Here is a 20,741-nt window from a genome sequence, read left to right on the forward strand (position 1 = left end):
GTAACTAGCATTTGGGTATCACTAAACATTTATAAGTTGCATACTAGTAGTGGCAACTGCTGTATGTGGAGGATACAGGAAGTCACTTCTGCCTGTACTTCGTGGCTAGAAGTCAGTTAGAGATGTCAAACTAAAAGGACAGCAAGAGGCTAGAGACTTTAGTATTGAACTTGAAAGATTACCAATCATGAGACACATTTGAGAATGCAGGTAGTGTTTATTTTGTACAATGTCATTTGACTCATAGCAGTGGCACATAAAGGGAAGGGATAGGTTCTGCTTAAAGAAAGTGAGGCAGCAAGACAGTTGGTACAGAGAGATCAAGTCTACTCCTTTTTGTATTTAGAGTCTAGTAGATTGACAGCTATTGTTAACTTGTTTTGTAAGGGCAGGCAGAGTGCAAGCAAGTTCTTTTGTACTAAGTCTCTACAGCTAGAGGGTTTCTTTCCAATATAAGAAGGCAACCTGAGTTTGCTTTCTTTTACCAGAGCTATTTCTCCCAGAAACTGCAGTAATCAGTAACTGACTGATGGGCATTAGGGTTACAATGCTGGAATTTGCTTTGTGCATCTAGACTGGATCAGAGACTGTTTGCATGAAGGAGTACAAGCCAACAATTGATTTGAGATTGAAACATGGAAAGTCTCAGTATTTCAGAGAAAGGAGTTCTGTGCCCATTGGTCAAGAGAAGCTGTATGGATGTCAGTTGCCTGCAAGGTGAAGGCAACAGGTTTATATTCGCTGTAGGCTGAAGACCAAGACCTATAGGTATGTTGTGTCCTTTACAAGCAGAATTCAGAGCTTGTTGTCCTCCTTTGTCTAGAGGAAGCTAGGATTGTCTAGTCCTTCTCAACTTTGTCATCCACTGCAGAGTCTCCAGATGGAGCAAAGGGTCCCACAATCCATGTGAGGGGAATGTTGTGCACCATATACTCCAGCAGCTCATCCAGAGACTCCCGTGCTTTGGTCACCCTCTCTCGGCTCTGGGAGAGGATACTGCTGGAGAGATCCTGGAAGGAAGCAGCAGTAGAGAAGGAAGCATGGAGGTCTTCTAGGCCACTTAGGATCTGCTGGACCCGGTCCTGCATATTGGCTGGGAGGCCCTGGATGCTGGATACTAGGGTGAGACAGATGGCCTGCAAGTGATGGATGATGCTACGGGACACATCCAGTGTCCGAGTCTCAATCAGCTGTGAAGAAGCAAGTTGCAATTAATGGAAACCATGTATCAAATGTTTATGCATTCTAATTAGAGTGCAGGGTTGAATGCATGACATCTGAATACTATTGCTAAATTTAACTAGTAGTCCTGTGCTTTAAACGCTAGGTAATGCTTCCTCCTTGGAGGAAACTTCAAATAATTCCTGACTAGTCAGTAAGGGTGATACCTCTGGCTGTGCAGAATCTGTGTCTTCAGTTGCTCCAAGCTCCCTACTGCTCCACTCCTGCCACATTTGATTCAGCTTCTCCTGGCCATCATGAAGCTTCTGACCCACAGCCTCTTTAGCAGAGTCAATCTGGAGAGATTAAAAGAAAAAGGGAGGAGATTCTTGAAGTCTGACTTTGGTGACAAACAGCAAGGTCTTTAGAGAGGGCTGTGGATTCCTGTCAAAATTCAGTCACCCAATACAGAGAGGTTGGGATGCTTCTGCTGCCTTGGTGAGATGGCTCCTCTGGTTATTGGTAGATCACCCAGCTGGGGTGGGAGGAGAGAACTAAGGAAATGGTGGGCCTCTCTAGAATACACCAAGTGGTTAGTTTAAATTAGACTGACAGGAGACATCTGAGCTCTCCCCATCCCATGTCACAAGTTGTCCTGTATGTCACACTAAATGTTCTTATGAATATTTCTATGAAAGTCACAGCTCATTACAGGTCTGTTAGTCTTGTTTTATGATGGTTCCTCCCCATGTACTCTACAAGATGACCCTGAGTTCTGCAGTGTGCTGTGACCCATGCCAAACTGGGCTACAGCTTTGCTTTGACTAGAGGTTTAAGTGACCCAGCTCCAAAATGGAATGGTTTGTCAGTACAATGGCTTGTGTCTTATATCTTACCTGGAGACATGAAAAGCAACATACATCTTGTATAAGAATGTTTGTATATTCTGCTGAAATGTTTGCAATTACATGTGTTGGCATCTCACTTTTTAGATTATTCAGATCTAAAGGGGCAGTCTGTGTTTTAGAACTTGTGATTTAGGTTGTCTGCAAGTTCTGAGACAGATGTTTTTAGATCAATTTCTTGTCTCCAGGATTTGATGGCAACACCGGAAGGGTCAGAATCAGTTTAAAAATGAAATCAGACTCTGGAGCAGAAGTCTGGGGCAGAGGCTGGATTTCACAAGTCATGGCTGTGAAAGTGAGCCCATGGGGCCTGGTTTATGGTTGAGAAAGCTTTTTGTTCCTTTATTTTCTTAGTAGATACATGCACCACATGATGGTGGAATCTGAAATCATTTGCAAGATTAAAAAAGTGGCAGCAAGTCACTGAGGAAGCAGTGTTTCTCCACCTCTCCAATCCCCCTTGCTTTTACGGACTGACCTGTAAAGAAGCAGGCTGTACCACCACAGTGGACTATGCTTGACTAAGCCTTGCTATTGTAGGCAAACAGGCATTCCACAGAAAGCTCATCAGAAGTATAGCCTTTCATATATAGGGTGTGTCACTATGCAACTCCTTGACAGAATATTTTTTTCTGGGGGGGGGGGGGGAGAAGCCCAAACTACTAGGATTTTCATTCCTTACCAGATCAATGATTTGCTGAAGCTGAAAGAGGGCCTCCTTTGTGCTTTGTCCAACTTGTTTCACCTTGCCCAGGGAGTGCTGGTAAGCTCGTTGGCGGAGTTTGGTTGAAAGGGAACCCAAACGCACATAGTAACTCTTTGGCTGTCCCTGCTGCTCTGCAGAGGCCACTTCAAACCCCTCCAGAGATGTTGCAAGTTTAACTGAAAGGAATGAGGAGAACAAGGTTGAATCCTAGCCAAGGCTGATAGTGACTGGGGGTGGAGGGGCACGGAGAAGAGAGGGTAGGAGGCCATAATATTTGATCTGTTGTAGTCACCGCCTGGTTCTAGAAATCCTTCCCCCAATTCTTGCTTGTGCAGCACAATCATGTTCTTCGTTAACTCTCAGTACCAGAGGATTTAATTTGATATGCCAAGGGCCAACAAGACCACATAACTGAACTAAAATAGGATGAATCATTTATAGCTAGTGACAGGTGTTAGTGTTCATATCACTAGAGGATTAGTATTTGTGCATTGGTGTAGTAAGAAGCAGACTCCCAATGACAGCCTATAATAGGGGCCATTCCAGGTACAGTGGAGTGTCTGCAGCCTGTCTCAAGTCAGCCTCTTTAAATAGCTCTAGTACAAGATGATTTGGGGGAGGGGGAAGTCATTCTCTAGTGGAGTAGCTGGCTAAAAGATCCTGGTCATTGGAAAGGTCTGACAGGTTATTCTGATTAAGAAACCACCTTTGAGAGCTGATCAACTAGTAGAGAGTTCATGCTGCTAGAATACCCTGTATTCTGAGTCCAGACCAACTGTGAAATCTAGGCACTTAAGAGATTATACAAAGCCTTACATAAGATGGGCTAAAGTGGAGCAACACCTGCATAGTTTGCACTTTAGAAAAAAAGGAGAACAGGAGCAGTAAAAGCTTTTAGCATTTATTTGGATGCTAGAGACCTAGATGTGTGAACAGTCACCATTGGATCTGTAATACCTGTAGGTTTACCCCCCCCCACCCATGTAAGGTTCATTTAGGATTTCAAGTTTGCAGCAGACAATGCAGTATTGGGGCTGATTGGCATAGCTTCCTATGTAATGGGGCAGAACCTCAAAGGCTGCACCAGGTGGCCTCTGAAGACATGTTCATTAGCACCTTGAGATGAGATGTATGTTTCTGTAGAGTCAGAGCTGTAGTTCTGATCCTGCATTCCAATACCCTCCCCCACTCCCTGTTTAATGAATGCTTTATGGGAGGGGCATTTGTTGGTGAAGATACCATAAGTGGCAGATCTTTATCTAATTAAGGTATGATTAGACATTTAACATTAGAAAACTTGAGATTCTCTAGGAAGTCAGGGTCTCCTAGGTTTAGTGTACTGGGAAGAGTGCACTGACCTAGTTCTTCATCTGTCACTGGGAGGTAGAAGTCCACCAGTTCCTCTGATTTCCCCAGCAATGTGTCAATGCTGCTCACAACCTTCTGCCCCATGCTTGATTCCATGACAGCACTCATGCTGCTAGTCATTACAGATCTGGTGGCATCCATGCTACTCTGCATAGTCTCTTTTGTTTTGCCCATCATTCCAGTTACCACATCCTTTGCTTCTGTGACAGCACTGACAACTGCATCCTTGGTGCCTGTTACTGTGGAAGATACTAGCTCCTTGGTGTTTGAGATCACCTAGGGTGAAAGAATGGTGTTATTAACAGATTATGAATAGGTACCAGTGTGGTTTTAGTGGGGATGTGCCATGCTCGGTCCATACAGATTTTTAGTCTCAGGCTTCAGCACCAACTTCACTTCCTTATTTTCCTCACTCATAGTTTCTTCCATCAAAACAGCCTTCATTTGGGGCAGCTCCTTACTGCCAGCCAACATCCTTTGTTTCAAAGCAGCCATGTGGTTTGGCCAAGGCCTTATGACCAGGGACTGCTTCCATCACTATGACATTATTCTAATCTAATTAGGACTGCTGCATCCTTCTCTCCAGGATTTCTCTTGACCAAAAAAGTTACCTTATCAGCTGGCTGTTGAAGAATTGGCAGTTTCTCCTCCAGCTTGTCCAGTCCTTTGGAGGCATACTTGTTTACTGCTGCAACTGTAAAAAGCCAACTTTAGTCCCTTGAAATTCTTTTCAGTTTTAGCAGTTCCCCACAGTCTCTTGAAATCAAGAGACTAAATCAGAGGAAGTCCTGTTGCAATGTTTACAGTGCCTTGACAAATGGAATCTGGACTGTATCATTTATGACACCAAGGTGCTCCCATATGACAAAGAAGGTGATTGTGGGTGAGAAGTCTATGGCTTGCTATACCAGGAAGAGCCTGTCAGTAAGTCAAAATTTAGTTATGCAGGCACTTTGGAAATAGTGTTTTAAAGTCATAGGACTGGAAAGGACATTGAGAGGTCATCTAGTCCAGGCCCCTGCGCTCATAGCAGAACTAAGTATTATCTAGGCCATCCCTGACAGGTGTTTGTCCAACCGGCTCTTAAAATCTCCAGTGATGGAGATTCCACAGCCTCCCTAGGCAATTTATGCCAGTGCTGAACCACCCTGACAGTTAGGAAGTTTTTCCTAATGTCTGACCTAAACCTCCCTTGCTGCAATTTAAGCCCACTGCTTCTGGTCCTGTCCTCAGAGGTTAAGGAGAGCAATTCTTCTCCCTCTTCCTTTTAACAACCCTTTTATGTACTTGAAAAGGGTTGTCCCCTCAGTCTTCTCTTTCCCAGCCTAAAGAGACCCAATTTTCTCAATCTTCCCCCATAGTTCTCTAGACCTTTAATAATTTTTGTTGCTCTTCTCTGGACTTTTCTCCAATTTGTCCCCAGCTTTTCTGAAATGTGGCAACCAGAACTGGAAACACTGCTCTAGTTGAAGCCTAATCAGCATGGAGTAGAGCAGACTGACTTCACATCTTGCTTACAACACTCCTGCTAATATCATTCTAGGATGGGTTTGCTTTTTTTGGCAACAGTGTACACTGTTTGCTCATATTTAGCTTGTGATCCATTAGGACCCCCAGACTGCTTTTCACAGTACTCCTTCCTTAGGAGTCATTTCCCATTTTGTATGTGTGCAACTGATTGTCCTTCCTAAGTGGAGTACTTTGGATTTGTCCTTATTGACTTTCATCCTATTTACTTCAGACCATTTCTCCAGTTTGTCCAGATAATTGAGTTTTAATCCTGTCCTGCAAAGCACTTTTAACCCCTCCCAGCTTGGTATTATCCACAGGCTTTATAAGTGTACTCTCTATGCCATCATATAAAGATATTGATCAGAACAGGTCCTGACTTTTTGTCCATGAGAAGGTCATTGAGACAGTATCAAAACCTTTACTAAAAAGTCAAGATATGCCATGCCTACTGCTTCCCCCCCCCACCCATCCACAAGACTTGTTACCCTGTCAAAGAAAGCCATCAGGTTGGTTTGACATGATTTGTTCTTGACAAATCCATGATATCACTTTATTAGCTGCTATTGTGAATAAGTTAGTAAAGCCCTACTTGACTTGTGATATTGAGGATTCTGCACTATTAGGTGTCCAGTGCAATTTTGCCTGTAGGAACTCTGTTACTGCTGACAGCAAACCCCCTTCCCACTGACAGTGGAAAACTTGCAGAAAAGTAATTACTGCAAATAAGGTCCATGACTACTTTTTGGCAATTTTCTACAGCTTGTCCACAACTGACCCACAATTCAAGTAGGTCCTTATAAATTAGTGTTTGGCTATGGCAACTCAATGTTGTTTATATTGCCTTTAGAATCTAAAGCATCCATCCTGCTCTCCATTAAGTCACATGACAATAGCAAGACCTTTGTGTCTCCAAATTAAGGTATCTGAATAGTGAATCAGATTAGGGTTGGAAGAGACCTCAGGAGGTCATCTAGTCAACCCCCTGCTCAAAGCAGGGCAAACCCTCAACTAAATCATCCCAGACAGGGGCTTTGTCAAGCTGGGCCTTAAAAACCTGTAAGGATGGAGATTCTACCACCTCCCTTGGTGACCCATTCCAGTGCTGCACAACCCTGCTAGTTAAATACCCAGCCTAAGCCTCCCCCACTGCAATTTGAAACCATTGCTTTTTGTTCCATCAATAGCCTTGCTCCATCCTCTTTGGAACCTGCCCCCCTCTTTCAGGTAGTGGAAGGCTGCTATCAAGTCCCCCGTCACTCTTCTCTGGATTAAATAAGCCTAGTTCCTTCTGCCTCTCCTCCCAAGTCATGTGCCCCAGTCCCCTAATCATTTTTGTTGCCCTCCTCTGTTCTCATCTTTTCTGTAGTGGGGGCCCAAAACTGGATGCAAAACTCCAGATGTTGTCTCACCAGTGCCAAATAGAGGGGAATAATCACTTCCCTCGATCTGCTGGCAATGCTCCTACTGATGCAGCCCAATATGCTGTTAGCCTTTTTGGCAACAAGAGCCCACTGTTGACAGCTTCTTATCCACTGTAATCCCCAGATCCTTTTCTGCAGAACTGCTGCTTAGCCAGTTGGTCCCCAGCCTATACCAGTGCATGGGATTCTTCCATCCTAAGTGCAAGACTCAGCACTTGTCCTTGTTGAACCTCAGATTTCTTTTGGCCCAATCCTCCAACTTGTCTAGAGAGTAGTTTTATTTATTGACATTTATCAGAAATATCTGTTCTGGCAAAAGCACAATGAAAACTGCTTAAGGTTTACCTTCTGTACTGCTGGCTGCATTTCACCTGATTTGTGTAATTGATTTTTGTAGGCCAGTGCTTTAGTATTTAAGGTTATGCTTTAGCAGGTTAAGTTATAAGCCAATAAACTGCTGGATAAGCAAGCAATCAACCTGGTCAGGAGTAGATAAAATTTGCTGTAGGTTTTACAGATTTGACTGTAAAGATGAGCAATATTTGTTTTGGCATATTTACTAAGACAGAGTTTGAGGTCAGTTTTGATGAGCAAAGTTGCCAAAGGTTGAGACAAAAACCCAAACTGCCAAGAGTAAAAACCTATAAGGAAAGGCCTGTTAGTTTTCTACCATCCCTCCTGTTTCTCTGCATGTTTATTTACATTGTGGGTTTTTCAGAGCAGGATTGGTCTTAAGTGTCTATGTTGCCTAGGAGTTTTGGGCAATTTATATATATGAAAAAGTTCGTCTTTTCTTCTGCAGTGATGTCAGCATCTACAAAGTGATCCTATACTATTTCACATGGAAAGGATGCATCACCTTCTTTAGCTCCCTCCCAAAAGGCATTTTTGCCAAAATGCCCGTCACCCAGATACATCATCATTACTCACTCTGAGGTTCAAGTGTGGTCAGAATTGGTTGTACACCACCAACTGCAGCAGTAGCAATTGTCTTCGCTCCCATCTCTGCAACACCACAGACTGACTTGATGAGTGAATGGTCTTCTTTAGTGGCAGTGTAAGTAGTAGAAACCTTTTCATAGGTAGAGCTGACCAGTGGCAGATTGGCCACCCTACTCATCACACTCTAAGAAAGGGAAGAAAGTTAGAGTCCAGCTGGTTAAACAGATTTAGTAAGACTTGCACAGATGCCCTTTCACACCTGAGAATCTTAGGGCTGTTGAATCAGTACCTCCTGACTGTTCCAGGGACTCCAGCAGGGGGTTAGTTTCTCCTCCAGATACCGCCTTAGGGTAGTTATAGTGCCCAGAAGTATTTTGCTGAGAGGCCATGCAATTTAGCAAGAACTAATCACTAGCTATTAGTTTTGCTAGTCTGTTCCTGAGATATAACTAGAATGTTTGCAGACTGAAGAGACTTATGACTGTCAGGATGTCCCACCCAAGCTAGCTTTATTAGCCTCTAAAGTCCAGGAAAGCAATCTTATTTAGATTAATTTAAGGTGCTACTATCCACACCTGTAGGCAGTATTGAAGCTTGCTAATAGCGTACAATACAAGTTTGACCAGTAGGTGCAATTAGCACCAATCACACATAAGAGGTAGGACTCTTCATTCACCCATCCCAAGAAAGTTTCAGGTAATAGATAAGATTGTGGCATGAGCTGAAGCTTTGGGACCCCTATCAGCTCCCAATTATGCTGAACTCCCAGTGAAGTCAGGCTCTGGCAGACCCAAAGGGAATGTGTTCCAGAGTTGGAGACTACATGTTAGAGACCTGATGTGATGTCATTCCAAGTTCATTATGGCAGTGGTTGCATTGCCAGTTCTAATTTCACACCCATGAATTAGTTTAAGGCAAGAAGGGACCATTGTGACCTAGGCAATTGTGCTGAGGAGACAAGACCATTGTGACCTAATCTTGTCTCCTGCAGCAAATTACTGGCTGTAGAATTTCAGCCAGTAGCTTGTCCCCATGTCTTCTGGGGGAATTAGACTATTTCTTTTAGAAAAACACCCAGTCTGATTGTGGTTATAAGGCTAGTTTACAAGCCTGGTTTAACTCTACATACTTAGCAACCAATAATATACCTACCTGATGCTCCTGATCAGTCTCTAGGAAAACAGCATTTGTTTTCTTTTCGTCTATAGACATGATGATATTAGATACCACTGAAAAGAATGAAAAGGTGAACCATACCATTCTCTGCAAGACTGAGCTCTAACAGGCTAAATATTGCCATCTACTCCTTCCTGCTTTCAAAGCTTATTGTAAAAAGGGTCATTAGATAGTAGCAAGTGCTGTTCCAAATACACAGAGGGAAAGGAAAGAATGCTCATCTACCAGGAATGAAATCAGGAGAATTTGAGAGGATACTGTTTTCTAGAAGGTTAAGAATCAGTTCTGGTCACAAGGTCAGTCCCACCTTCGTAATTGAAAGATTAGTCTAGAACTTTAAGTGGGGGCCAGATGTCATTACTCACTCAGATATGGCCAGCTCTGGGAGTAGTCAAATACTGACCAGAGGGCTAGCTTTGGTATGTCAAGTTAGAGGGTTCCTTCTAACAGGAGATTAGAGCTAGGTCAGCAGTACATAGTGGGTCAGTTTTGTTTTTTTAAAAAAAACTTCAATGTAGTGAGCAAATCCCATAACAGTAACTTTGTTTAGCCAAAAGAGTGGAGAATCTCTACTCCATCTCATCTTTTCAGATGGAGACAGCTACACAAGCTAAAAAGGGAATATCAAGGGTTACAGTTGAACTGTGTTTGGCAGACAATTGTTGTACCACTTCCAGTTGGGACCAACTTCTGTTAATAAGAGTCTTCTGAAAATTAAATTCTCATGAATTTCTTCGCCTGCTTTCAGTCACCCATTGCCTCCCCACATTCAGATGGGTATTTCTTCTGATTGTCAGAGAGAGTCAGATAAGTCAAGACATCAAGTTATAGTGAGTTTGGCCTCTGATAGGGCTAGGACTTTCCATAGCCATCTAGTCCAATATACTGTCTCCAGCAGTGGATAAAACCAGATGTACTATTCTGAATTAACATGAAGATTGGGTTAGGAACCCAATCTTCCCATAACTGATTGCTGAGCATTAGGTTCTGAAGCACAAGTCTAGTTATCCTCAGATACCATCATGCTAGCATGCAAGTCTAAATGTTTAGCATTCCTAAGCTCTTTCCCAGTAGGTCATTACAAATTGGAGAGAGACTCCAGTGGAGGGCAACAAAAATGATTAGGGGGCTGGGGCACATGACTTATGAGGAGAAGCTGAGGGAACTGGTCTTTAGTTTGCAGAAAAAAAAAAGTGAGAATTGATTTGATAGCAGCCTTCAACTAACTGAAGGGGGGTTCCAAAGAGGATGGAGCTTAGCTGTTCAGTGGTGGCAGATGACAGAACAAGGAGCAATGGTCTCAAGTTGCAGTGGAGGAGGTCTAGGTTGGATATTAGGCAAAGAAACCTCTCACTAGAGGGTGGTGAAGCACTGGAATGGGTTACCTAGGGAAGTGGTGGAATCTCCATCCTTACAGGTTTAAGGCTCATCTTGACAAATCCCTGGCTGGGTTGATTTTGTTGGGGTTGGTCCTGCTTTGAGCAGGGGGTTGGACTAGATGGCTTCCTGAGGTCTCTTCCAACCCTAATCTGCTAGGATACACAATGCATTACCAACCTACAGAACTTGCTGTAAGAGAGGTACATATATTTTTAAATGAGTTCCTGTATAGTTTTCAAAGCCTCCATCACATTTTTTAAAAACTAGACAGCTCTAGTATTTTTTAATCTGTTCATACAGAAGTTCACATGGCTTAGATACTGTGAGCGCTTTGTGATTTTTTGGACGACTGATGTTTATATCTAGATTGCTAGTGTTAGGATATAGATATTCAGGCCTGTCTGTAAAGGCCTATACTCTAAGAATTTAGGTGTATTCTTATCACTTGGCTAGTTATAGAGGTACAAAAGACAGACTCAAAGTCACTGTCTGCCGGTGTAAGGGCCTTCTCTTACTGCGACAGTCTGAGGCCCTGTGCTTAGGCTCAGGCCTTTGGCTAAGCAGCAGAGGCAGCCATAAGCTGGGAAGCGAACGATCACCTCCTCACATCCCAAACTAGTCACATTGAAAGAAGGTGCTATTGGGCTGTTAGGAATACAATCCTGTCTTGATAATGCCTGTCACCTCCAGAGACAGGGAAGTGCCTCGAAAATATAAAAGGAAACTTAGTTTGATAGCATCCTGTCTGGCAAGAACTCACTTATCAATAGCTGGGATGTGAAATCCTCACTTCTGTATTGTCTTCTCATTATAGTTCCCAGTTTGCTATTGTTTGTCTGTATAATTTGTCTGGTTCTGTGGTTGTTCCTGTCTGCTGTATAATTTTGCTGGGTGTAAACTAATTAAGGTGGTGGGATATAATTGGGTACATAATCATGTTAGGATTGGTTAGTTAAATTTCAGGAAAATGATTTGTTAAGGTATAGCTAAGCAGAACTCAAGTTTTACTATATAGTTTGCAGTCAATCAGGAAGTGAGGGGGTGGGCGTGTGGGTGGGGGAAATGGGAACAGAGAATGGGGGTAAGGAAATTGGAATCATGTTTTGTTAAGGGCATGAATGGGAACAGGGACACATGTTTAAGGCTCTGTGGTGTCAGAGCTGGGAAGGAGGATACTAAGGAAGGAAACTGGAATCATGCTTGCTGGAAGTTCACCCCAACATCCATCCAATTGTTTTGCACCTTTGGACTTCAGGTATTGTTGCTCTGTTCATGCGAGAAGGACCAAGGAAGTAAGTGGGTGAAGGAATAAGCCCCCTAACAGCTAGGACTAGAAATGAACACTATTTGAGGTTAGCTTGTAACACCAGTTTACATGGCAATACAACTTCAGCCTTTTGCATTCATTTCAGTGTTGTGTTGTTTTTTTTTTAACCCAGTACTGCATATTTTTGTTGGTCTCTTCCTCATATACGAAAGTACATGTAGAACACTATCAGATAGATCGATGTTGAGTCTACTAACATGCATTAGTTACATGGATTTGACCCATCCTAGCGTCTCTTTTCAAGATCACTCACGCACTTCATGCCTTTAGTCTTAGACTAAAATTGTCATCCATTAGTTCCTCCTCCCCACCCCCAGCTGCTGACTGCTCACCCCCTGCTGCAGCCTAGTACATGAAATATTAACTATGTTGAACAGTGGAATGCTTCATTTCTGGTCAGTTTTCAGCATCAGGAAGTTTATCCTCAGTTTCCTTTTAACCAATTTCTAAATTCATGGCAGACCTTTGCTTCTCACTGCATTAGTTTATTTTTCTAAAAAAGAAAAGGAGTACTTGTGGCACCTTAGAGACTAACCAATTTATTTGAGCATAAGCTTTCGTGAGCTACAGCTCACTTAATTGGATAACACGGCTGTTACTCTGAAACCTGTCATTATGCAAGGCACTTTATTTTTCTTAATAGCTTCTTGTGAAGCACCATCAAGAAGCTTCTGAAAAAAACCTAAATAAATATCTACCACTTCTGCTTTCTCCACTAGGCCCTCAGAGAATTAATAGGTTTGAAAGGATAATTTCCTTGTACAAAAGCCTCACTTGTTTAGATTTTAAACTTGGCTTTAGTTTGTACAGTAGTAAAGTTCATTTTTACTGGTCTGAGTTCCCAGGATGATTTGGTAGCTGCTGTAACTCCTAAAAATTCACTATCAAATATTAGCATGCTTCAAAATTAGATTTCACATCTGTTATCAGTTCAACCACTTTATTTTCACATTGCTTTAAAGCCTGTGGTTGAATGCTAACTTGTCCTCTAACTTATTGTCACTTGATAAATCTACTAGTGTCTTAAGAGGATGTGTTGGAAGAAACTAGAGCAAGTCATAGAATGAGTTCCCAGTAGTTTCTCATGTCACACTGCTATTGGATGCAACTTTAAGGTGCACCAGGTATCTCTGCACTGTTTTTTATATATAGTAATAACTTTATACATAACCACTGTTTTCCCCCTCAAGCTTCTATGTGCAGGAGTATAGGTCTAGTATTACCCATCTGAATAGTTAGATTTAAAAGACAGGATTCCAGTCAATGGATTTGGAAGCTCCTGTGCCCTACTGCAACATAATCTTACATTGCTAATAGTCTGTTCCTTTGGCGAATTAACAAATCATACCTGGTCAAGAACTAGATTGGCTCTTAAATTAGAGTAGTACAAGGTTGAGAAGCTTCATTTTCTGTTTCATGGTTTCAAACAATTTGGCCACTTGTTATTCTTCTCTATGTTTCATGGTCACAGTATAAGTGACATTCACATGTTTAACAATTATTTAGAGCTAGTATGTTTTTTGGTTAAAACCCCTCAACCATATCTGTGACATGTTTTGTACCAGCACAGAAAAAAAAAAAAACCCACACACAGAAAGCTCCCTATGGTATGGAAAACACCACAGCAGCCCAACACTGTAGCATTTAATTTCAGAAAGGGGAACTACACAAAAATGAGGTGGTTAGTTAAACAGAAGTTAAAAGGTACAGCACCAAAAGTAAAATCTCTGCAATCCACATGCAAACTTTAAAAAGACACCATAGATGCTCAACTTAAATGTATACCCCAAATTTAAAACAAAAAACCCCAAAACAGAACATAGTAAGAACCAAAAGAGCACCAAACAAAATAAAAGTAGTGAGGCAAAGGTATCCTTTAAAAAGTGGAAGCATAAACTCTGGTAATTGAGGTGTAAAAATATAAGTAGGAAGGCCAGAAAAGAATTTGAAGAACAGCCAGTTAAAGACTCAAAAAGTAATAGCAATTTAAAAAACACAAAAACAAGCCACTGAACAATCAAGATTCTTGAGCACTCGAGGACAATAAGGCCATTGCAGAGAAACTAAATTAATTTTGCATAGTCTTCACAGCTGAGGGAGATTCCCAAACCTGATCCATTCTTCTTAGGCGAAGAATCTGAGGAACTGTCCCAGATTGAGGTGGCATTAGAGGTGGTTTTGGAACAAGTTGATAAATTAAACAATAAGTCACTAGGACCAGATGGTATTCACCCAAGAGTTCTGAAGGAAATCAAATGTGAAATTGCAGGACTAACTGTAGTCTGTAACCTATTTACGAACCAGAAGGGTAGCTCTGTGTTGTTTTTGTGGATACAGACTGAAGAGTCTGGTGGCACCTTAAAGACTAAGTTATTTGGGCATAAGCTTTTGTGGGTAAAAACCACTTCAGATGCATCTGATGAAGTGGTTTAAGTTATTTGGGCATAAGCTTTTGTGGGTGGTAACCACTTCATCAGATGCATCTGAAGTGGTTTTGGCACAGAAGCTGATCTAAATGATAGAAATGAGGAGTCTAGTGGCACCTTAAAGACTAAGTTATTTGGGCATAAGCTTTTGTGGGTGGTAACCACTTCATCAGATGCATCTGAAGTGGTTTTTACCCACAAAAGCTTATGCCCAAATAACTTAGTCTTTAAGGTGCCACTAGACTCCTCATTTCTATCATTTAGATCAGCTTCTGTGCCAAGTGACTGGAGGATAGCTAATGTGATGCCAGTTTTTAAAAAGGGTTCTAGAGGTGACAGAGGCCAGTAAGCCTGACTCCCAGTACCAGGCCAACTGGTTGAAACTATAGTAAAGAACAAAATTGTCAGACATATAGATGAACATAATTTGTTGGGGAAGAGAGTCAATATGGTTTTTGTAAAGGGAAAGCATGCCTCACCCATCTACTATAATTCTTTGAGGGGGTCAACAAGCATGTTGACAAGGGGGATCCAGTGGATATAGTATTTAGATTTTCAGAGAGCCTTTGACAAGGTCCCTCACCAAAAGGCTTTTCAGCAAAGTAAGCAGTCATGGGATAAGAGGGAAGGTGCTCTCATGGATTGGTAACTAGTTAAAAGATAGGAAACAAGGTATACGAATAAATGGTCAGTTTTTAGACCGGAGAGAGAGAAATAGTGGTGACCCCAGGAGTCTGTAGTGGACCCAGTCCAATTCAACATGTTCATAAATGATCTAGAAATTTTGCCACCTCACTGTTTACCCGTTTTTCCAAGGTAGTTAAATCCCAGGCAGACACTGAAGAGCTGCAAAAGGTTCTCTCAAAACTGGGTGACTGGGCAACAGAATGAGAGATGAAAGTCAGTGTTGATAAATGCAAAGTAATGCATTTGAAAACATAATCCCAACTATACATATAAAATGTAGTCTGAATTAGCTATTACCACTCAATAAAGATCTTTGAATCATTGTGGATAGTTCTCAGAAAATATCCACTCAATGTGCAGCAGCAGTAGTCAAAAAAAGCAACCAGAATATTCGGAATCATTAAGAAGGGGATAGATGTTTTCTGTCTTACTATCACATTGCCACTATATAACTCCATGGTACACCCACATCCTGAATGTGGTGTGCAGATGTAATTGTCCCCTGTCAAAAAAAAAATGAGAGACTTGGAAAAGGTTCAGAAAAGGGCAACAAATAATTGGGGTATGGAACATCTGCTGTCTGGGGAGATTTTAATAAGACTGACTTTTCAGCTTGGAAAAGAGACAACTAAGGGAGGCTATGATAGAGCTCTGTAAAATCATGAATGGTGTGGAGAAATTAGAGTTATTTATGCCTTCTCATGACAAGAGCTAGGGGCCACCAAATGGAATTAACAGGCAGCAGGTTTAAAACAAACAAAAGGAAGCATTTTTTCCCCACAACACAGTCAACCTGTAGAACTCCTTGTAAAGAATGTTGTGAAGGCCAAGACTATAACAGGGCTCAAAAAAGAGCTAGATAAGTTCATGGATAATAGGTCCATCAATGGCAATTATCAAGGATGGGCAGGCATGGGGTCCCCAGCCTCTGGCAAACAGAGGCTAGGAATGGATTACTTGATGATTACCTGGTCTGTTCATTCCCTCTGGGGCACCTGGCATTGGCCATTGTCAGAAGACAGGATATTGGGTTAGATGGACCTTTGGTCTGAGCCAGTATAGCCATTCTTGTGTTACACTTTTAATAAACACTGATTTTCCCCCACTCCCCATAGCTTTTTACCTCAAGGGGTAACACATTTGGATGAATAGGTTTAAATGTTTATAACTAGAGCTTAGTTTAAGTACTTCTGTTGTTAATAGGCTTTACTCATCTATTGTTATCTTTCTAGAGATCAAATACACCAGGTTTCATAACACACACAAGATAGAATAACTTATTCACTACTTATTTTGCTACCAACACAAGAAAACATGGCTTAGTACTAGAATTAAGGAGTATCAAACTAGTTTTAAACAATTACATTTTACTATCCAACCCCACAAAAGCCATAACCCCCATAACAAATTAAATTATAACATCTCACCTGACCCTTTCTACTTTCCTCACACACTGCCATAGAGAAGTAACACTTGTTTAGCTTTTATATGAGACTAGTGATGTCATCACAGGGTGTGGCAAACTGGCAATGTGGGAAAGCAATCAGAAAATGGCAGTCTCCACCCTGACTAATGAGGGCTGGAATCTGTGATGTGCTCAACAATTATCCTTCCTTTCTCCAGAGTAGGAGAGCTTCTGCTCCACACCTGGTCCAGCTTCTCCTGACTATCGTGAAGCTTCTGATAATTTCATGTAGTTCATTTTCAACCTGGAGGGAGATAAGGGATTCAAGAGTTTTAATGGAGATACAGTTAAAAAGGATCAAGGAAAGAAGCCAGAACAATATCATTTTCCACCCACTACATGCACTGACCCCGTATGGACAGTGTCTTTTCAGAACCCAGGTTAAGGTGATATTACTGCAGTAGGGTTGCTAGAGTGAAGGAAAAGAAAATGGTCTGGACATGAATGGAAATCTTGCAAAAGGTAATACTAGCACATATTTATGGTTAGGGCAATCTCATAGTTCATCTCAAAATAGCTCCAGGAAAAGTATTTTAAAGAAAGGGGGAAGGGATTCTTTTCCCCACCAAGTCAGTTATTAGATGAAGGTGGGAAAAGTCCTCTGGGTGCTTTCCCTGGAATGTCTCACCTTGCCCAGGGGCGGTTAATAAGCAATGGAGTTTGGTAAAAAGGGAACTCAAACACGATATGCATTAAGGAGTTACAATACACTGCCTAATTGCATGGGGACTATTGGGCTTCTGCATCGCCACCGCCTCAGAGTCAGGGATGTAGATAGCTAGGTGAAGGGGTCTTTACAATTAGGACGAGAAATCAGTTGAGAATTGGAATTTTATTAGTGCCAACTTCAGGATCATAATCTACACACAAATGTGCCAAGCAGCTCTGGTGACAGTTTTCCAGTCTATGTACCTGTAATGGGGTATCCTATCAGTCTGTTATCAAGGAGACTCTACATATGGGGAATGGGGTCATTCACAAAGAGGTAAGTTACAAAACTCCTCTTTCAGTGAAGTTGCTTTGCAGTCATCCAAGACCAGGCAGGAAAAATTTAAAAGGCCGGGCAGTTCAGTCAATCAACACTCATCAGCCAAGCTGGCTTGACCTGTCTTTTAGACTAGACTGGTAGCATGGTAGGGGTAGATATGAAAAGTGAGCTTAGTTCAGGAGTAGAATGTGCTGGTTCAGACTATGAATGTTTTTGCTCAGGCTGACTGGCTTTTGTAGTATAGAGAGGGGGAGTATTTTCAGTTTTGACCAGCTTTACCATTACAAATATAAGGTAAAGTACAATTTTATTGTAAGCCCCTGTGTGTGTGTTTTTTTTTTTTTAAATCTCATCATATCTGGTGCTTACTGCCTTAGCTTCTGCAGCAAAGTGATCATATGAGAATTGTTTTTTGCTTGCTTTTTTAAAATAAACCAAAGCTTCCAGCCCTCATGGTTAAGGAGAAAAGTTTTTGAAAAATGTGAATCTTCATATCTCAGAAATCTGAAGACAAACATTTTAAAAAATTTATTTGACTTAAAAACCATAATTTTAAGGGGCTTCCCAATAACTTTTGAATGAGAGTTGTTAGAAATAGTGAGTTTGAATACAATTTAATTTCAATAAAGATACTGTTGGTAATTAAACATGCTAGAATCTATGATGTTAACATGTCAGGGTATGGCCTCCGAGGAACTAATAATAGGTTAGAAGGAGTAGTAAAGCAGTACCATCGGGTAGAAAGGTATTTTCCATTTCAGATCCTGAACTCATCACATCCAGAGCCCTTGTATTAACTATCTGGAAATGGCTTCTAGTCACACATTTTCTGTTAATGTGTAGATGTCAACAAAACAGGCTCCTTCTAGTGGTCTGTCTAGTTCACGACAGCAGCAGAGAAGAGATTAGGTTTCTTTGGCCTGAGTCTCTTCTTTCTTGCATTAATTGGATCTACTTATGTCGATGTAAGCAACAGAAGAATTGGACTTCTGAACTGTGCTTTATATCTGAGCTAGCTAGCTAGTACTCAGTCCTTGGGTACACTGATGGGTTAAGTGGCTACACCTCCCACTGTGATGTTGTAGGCCCATACAGTGTTTTTGTGCTGGCTTTTAGGCCACTATAAAAGCAGGAAAACAAGCCGCTTCACAGCATAGAATCATAGAATCATAGAATATCAGGGTTGGAAGGGACCCCAGAAGGTCATCTAGTCCAACCCCCTGCTCGAAGCAGGACCAATTCCCAGTTTAATCATCCCAGCCAGGGCTTTGTCAAGCCTGACCTTAAAAACCTCTAAGGAAGGAGATTCTACTACCTCCCTAGGTAACCCAGAACTGTGATAGAGCAATGACAAAGCTTACATTGGTGTCATTGGAAGGGGCTGTGTTACAAAAATAACAAAACAATTGGGGAAAATACCATTGAAAATTACAGGCAAAAATCTGCTCCAGGAAGAGTCGTTTGCGCTGGAACGTTCTTGTCATCTCCCTCTCTAGGGTCTTCTCTTGCATCCATCACTCTGCTATCTGAGTGCCTGCTATAGACTTAAATGTACCCTTGCTTCCTAAATAGCTACGTTTGGCCTTTATCTGTAAGCTTATGTACTATTCTGCATAAGTCACCCTCCCTGTGAGGGAGGGAGACAAGACGCTTTGTATTTGAGGCTAAGAACAGACAAGAAGATGGAGGCTTTCATTCAAGTTACATTGTGGACAGGGACTGTCTTTTTGTTCTGTGTTTTTAGAGCACCTAACACAGTGGAGTCCTAATCCCTGAGTGGGGCTCCTAGGCATTACAGTAATACAAAGAAATAATACGGGTGGGGAAGAGATTAGATAAAAACACCTGTTGGTGTTTTAGGGCAAATCTACACTACAAAATTAAGTACATGTACGTTACATTGACATGCAGCCACCGCAGTAATTACATCGCGTTTGCATGTCCACACAATGCTCCTTGGTGTCCTCACTGAGAGAGCTTGCACCGACTTAACTGTCAGCAGGGGGCATTGTGGGATGGCTTCTGAAAGACAGCAACAGTTGATGTAAGCCATGAAGTGTTCACACTGACACTGCATTGACCTAACTACATCGACCTAAGTGCTATGCCTCTCATGGAGGTGGAATTATTAAGTCTGTGAAGTGGGCGTGTTTTGTCGGTGGGAGCTACATTTTAGTGTAATACTATGGAGATATACCTATAATCAGCAGCGGGCTTATGTACTGTATGTGTAACCTATGTGCCTAATAGGGAGATGTCTCTTTAAGAGACCCATTGTGGACGAGGTAGGAGTGAGTTCTGTCTGGTCATTGTTGCTCGGCAGATTAAGCACACCCCAATTCCAGAAGCTTCTGGCTGTGTGTGGACGGTAACATTGGGTCTGCTCCAACAGGTTCCCTGTTGCTGGGGTCAGACTCCATGGGGGCAGGCAGTCAGGGCAGCTGCTTTGCGGAAGCCACATGCCCTGTGTGGGCTGGGAGAAGCTGAGCCCAGGAGCAGGAAGCAGGCTGCTGTCCCGAGCTCTGAAGCACTTTTCAGCAGGTTAGTGATATTGTTACCCTCCAACAGGGAAGCCTGGGCAATGCTAATTATAGCCAGGGGAAATTGGGAGGGAAAAATAACTTCTATTTTAATTGCACGCTTTGAATGTTTTGGTTTTAGCCAAACTCCTCCAGTTAAATTGTCTCAACTAGTGCGATTCACCAACTTTTATTTAAATGTAGCAACAGGGAAAGACTCACTTCTAGTTTGCTAGTCTCAGTTTTGTATTTTCTTGTGACTGGGTTTTCTTTAAATCTATACAGGTAACTGAGCCATTGGTGAATCAGTCAGCTAACTGGCTAGCAGTGATTTCAGCAGAGTCTGCCTGGATTCCAACTGAAGATTCCTACAAGCAAGGGGAGGGAAGATTGATAGATTTGGTGATCAAAGACTCTGAGACTTAGGTGAACAAAACCTAAGCTTTGGGGAACTTTCAGTTTCTTCTCACTGTATTTCCGTGAAGACTGAACTATTCAGATTTTAACTTTTCTTTATTTATGTATAACTGAAGGTAATTTCTGTGGATTATAAAATAGCCATGTCATGCTGTAAAAATTAGATTATTTGTTTCTTTATCATAAGATTTTTATAAAGTTATTTAATTAAATTAATTTCTTCAGTTCCTTTTGGGACTTGAATGTGGGGAGGTTGACCCTGTGTAATCTTTGCTGAAAATCCTTAGAGACTGAACTCTGGGTCTCCAGCTACTTTCTACGGGAGTTGTTTTTTTTTTTGT

The 20,741-nt window shown here is 41.8% G+C and overlaps 1 protein-coding gene across 1 annotated transcript; it reads right to left on the minus strand.

Moving 5' to 3' along the window:
* Positions 1-839: 839 nt before the first annotated feature.
* LOC140912131 (perilipin-3-like) lies at positions 840-9,227 on the minus strand. The gene is made up of 7 exons (XM_073346295.1): positions 9,168-9,227; positions 8,004-8,199; positions 4,752-4,834; positions 4,131-4,416; positions 2,749-2,948; positions 1,389-1,517; positions 840-1,190 (listed from the first exon to the last, which is right to left on the minus strand). The coding sequence occupies exons 1-7, from the start codon at positions 9,225-9,227 to the stop codon at positions 840-842; spliced, it is 1,305 nt and encodes a 434-aa protein (XP_073202396.1).
* Between the last annotated feature and the right edge of the window lie 11,514 nt (positions 9,228-20,741).

Source organism: Lepidochelys kempii, chromosome 5, assembly GCF_965140265.1.
Source record: "Lepidochelys kempii isolate rLepKem1 chromosome 5, rLepKem1.hap2, whole genome shotgun sequence".
In the NCBI taxonomy this organism is placed as follows: domain Eukaryota; kingdom Metazoa; phylum Chordata; order Testudines; family Cheloniidae; genus Lepidochelys; species Lepidochelys kempii.

Coding starts and splice junctions, on each gene's coding strand:
- LOC140912131 (XM_073346295.1), bottom strand. CDS start 9,227: ATGTCTATAGACGAAAAGAAAACAAATGCTGTTTTCCTAGAGACTGAT. Junction 8,200..9,167: donor AGACTGATCAGGAGCATCAG/GTAGGTATATTA, acceptor TCCCTTTCTTAG/AGTGTGATGAGTAGGGTGGC. Junction 2,949..4,130: donor AGTGACAGATGAAGAACTAG/GTCAGTGCACTC, acceptor CATTCCTTTCAG/TTAAACTTGCAACATCTCTG.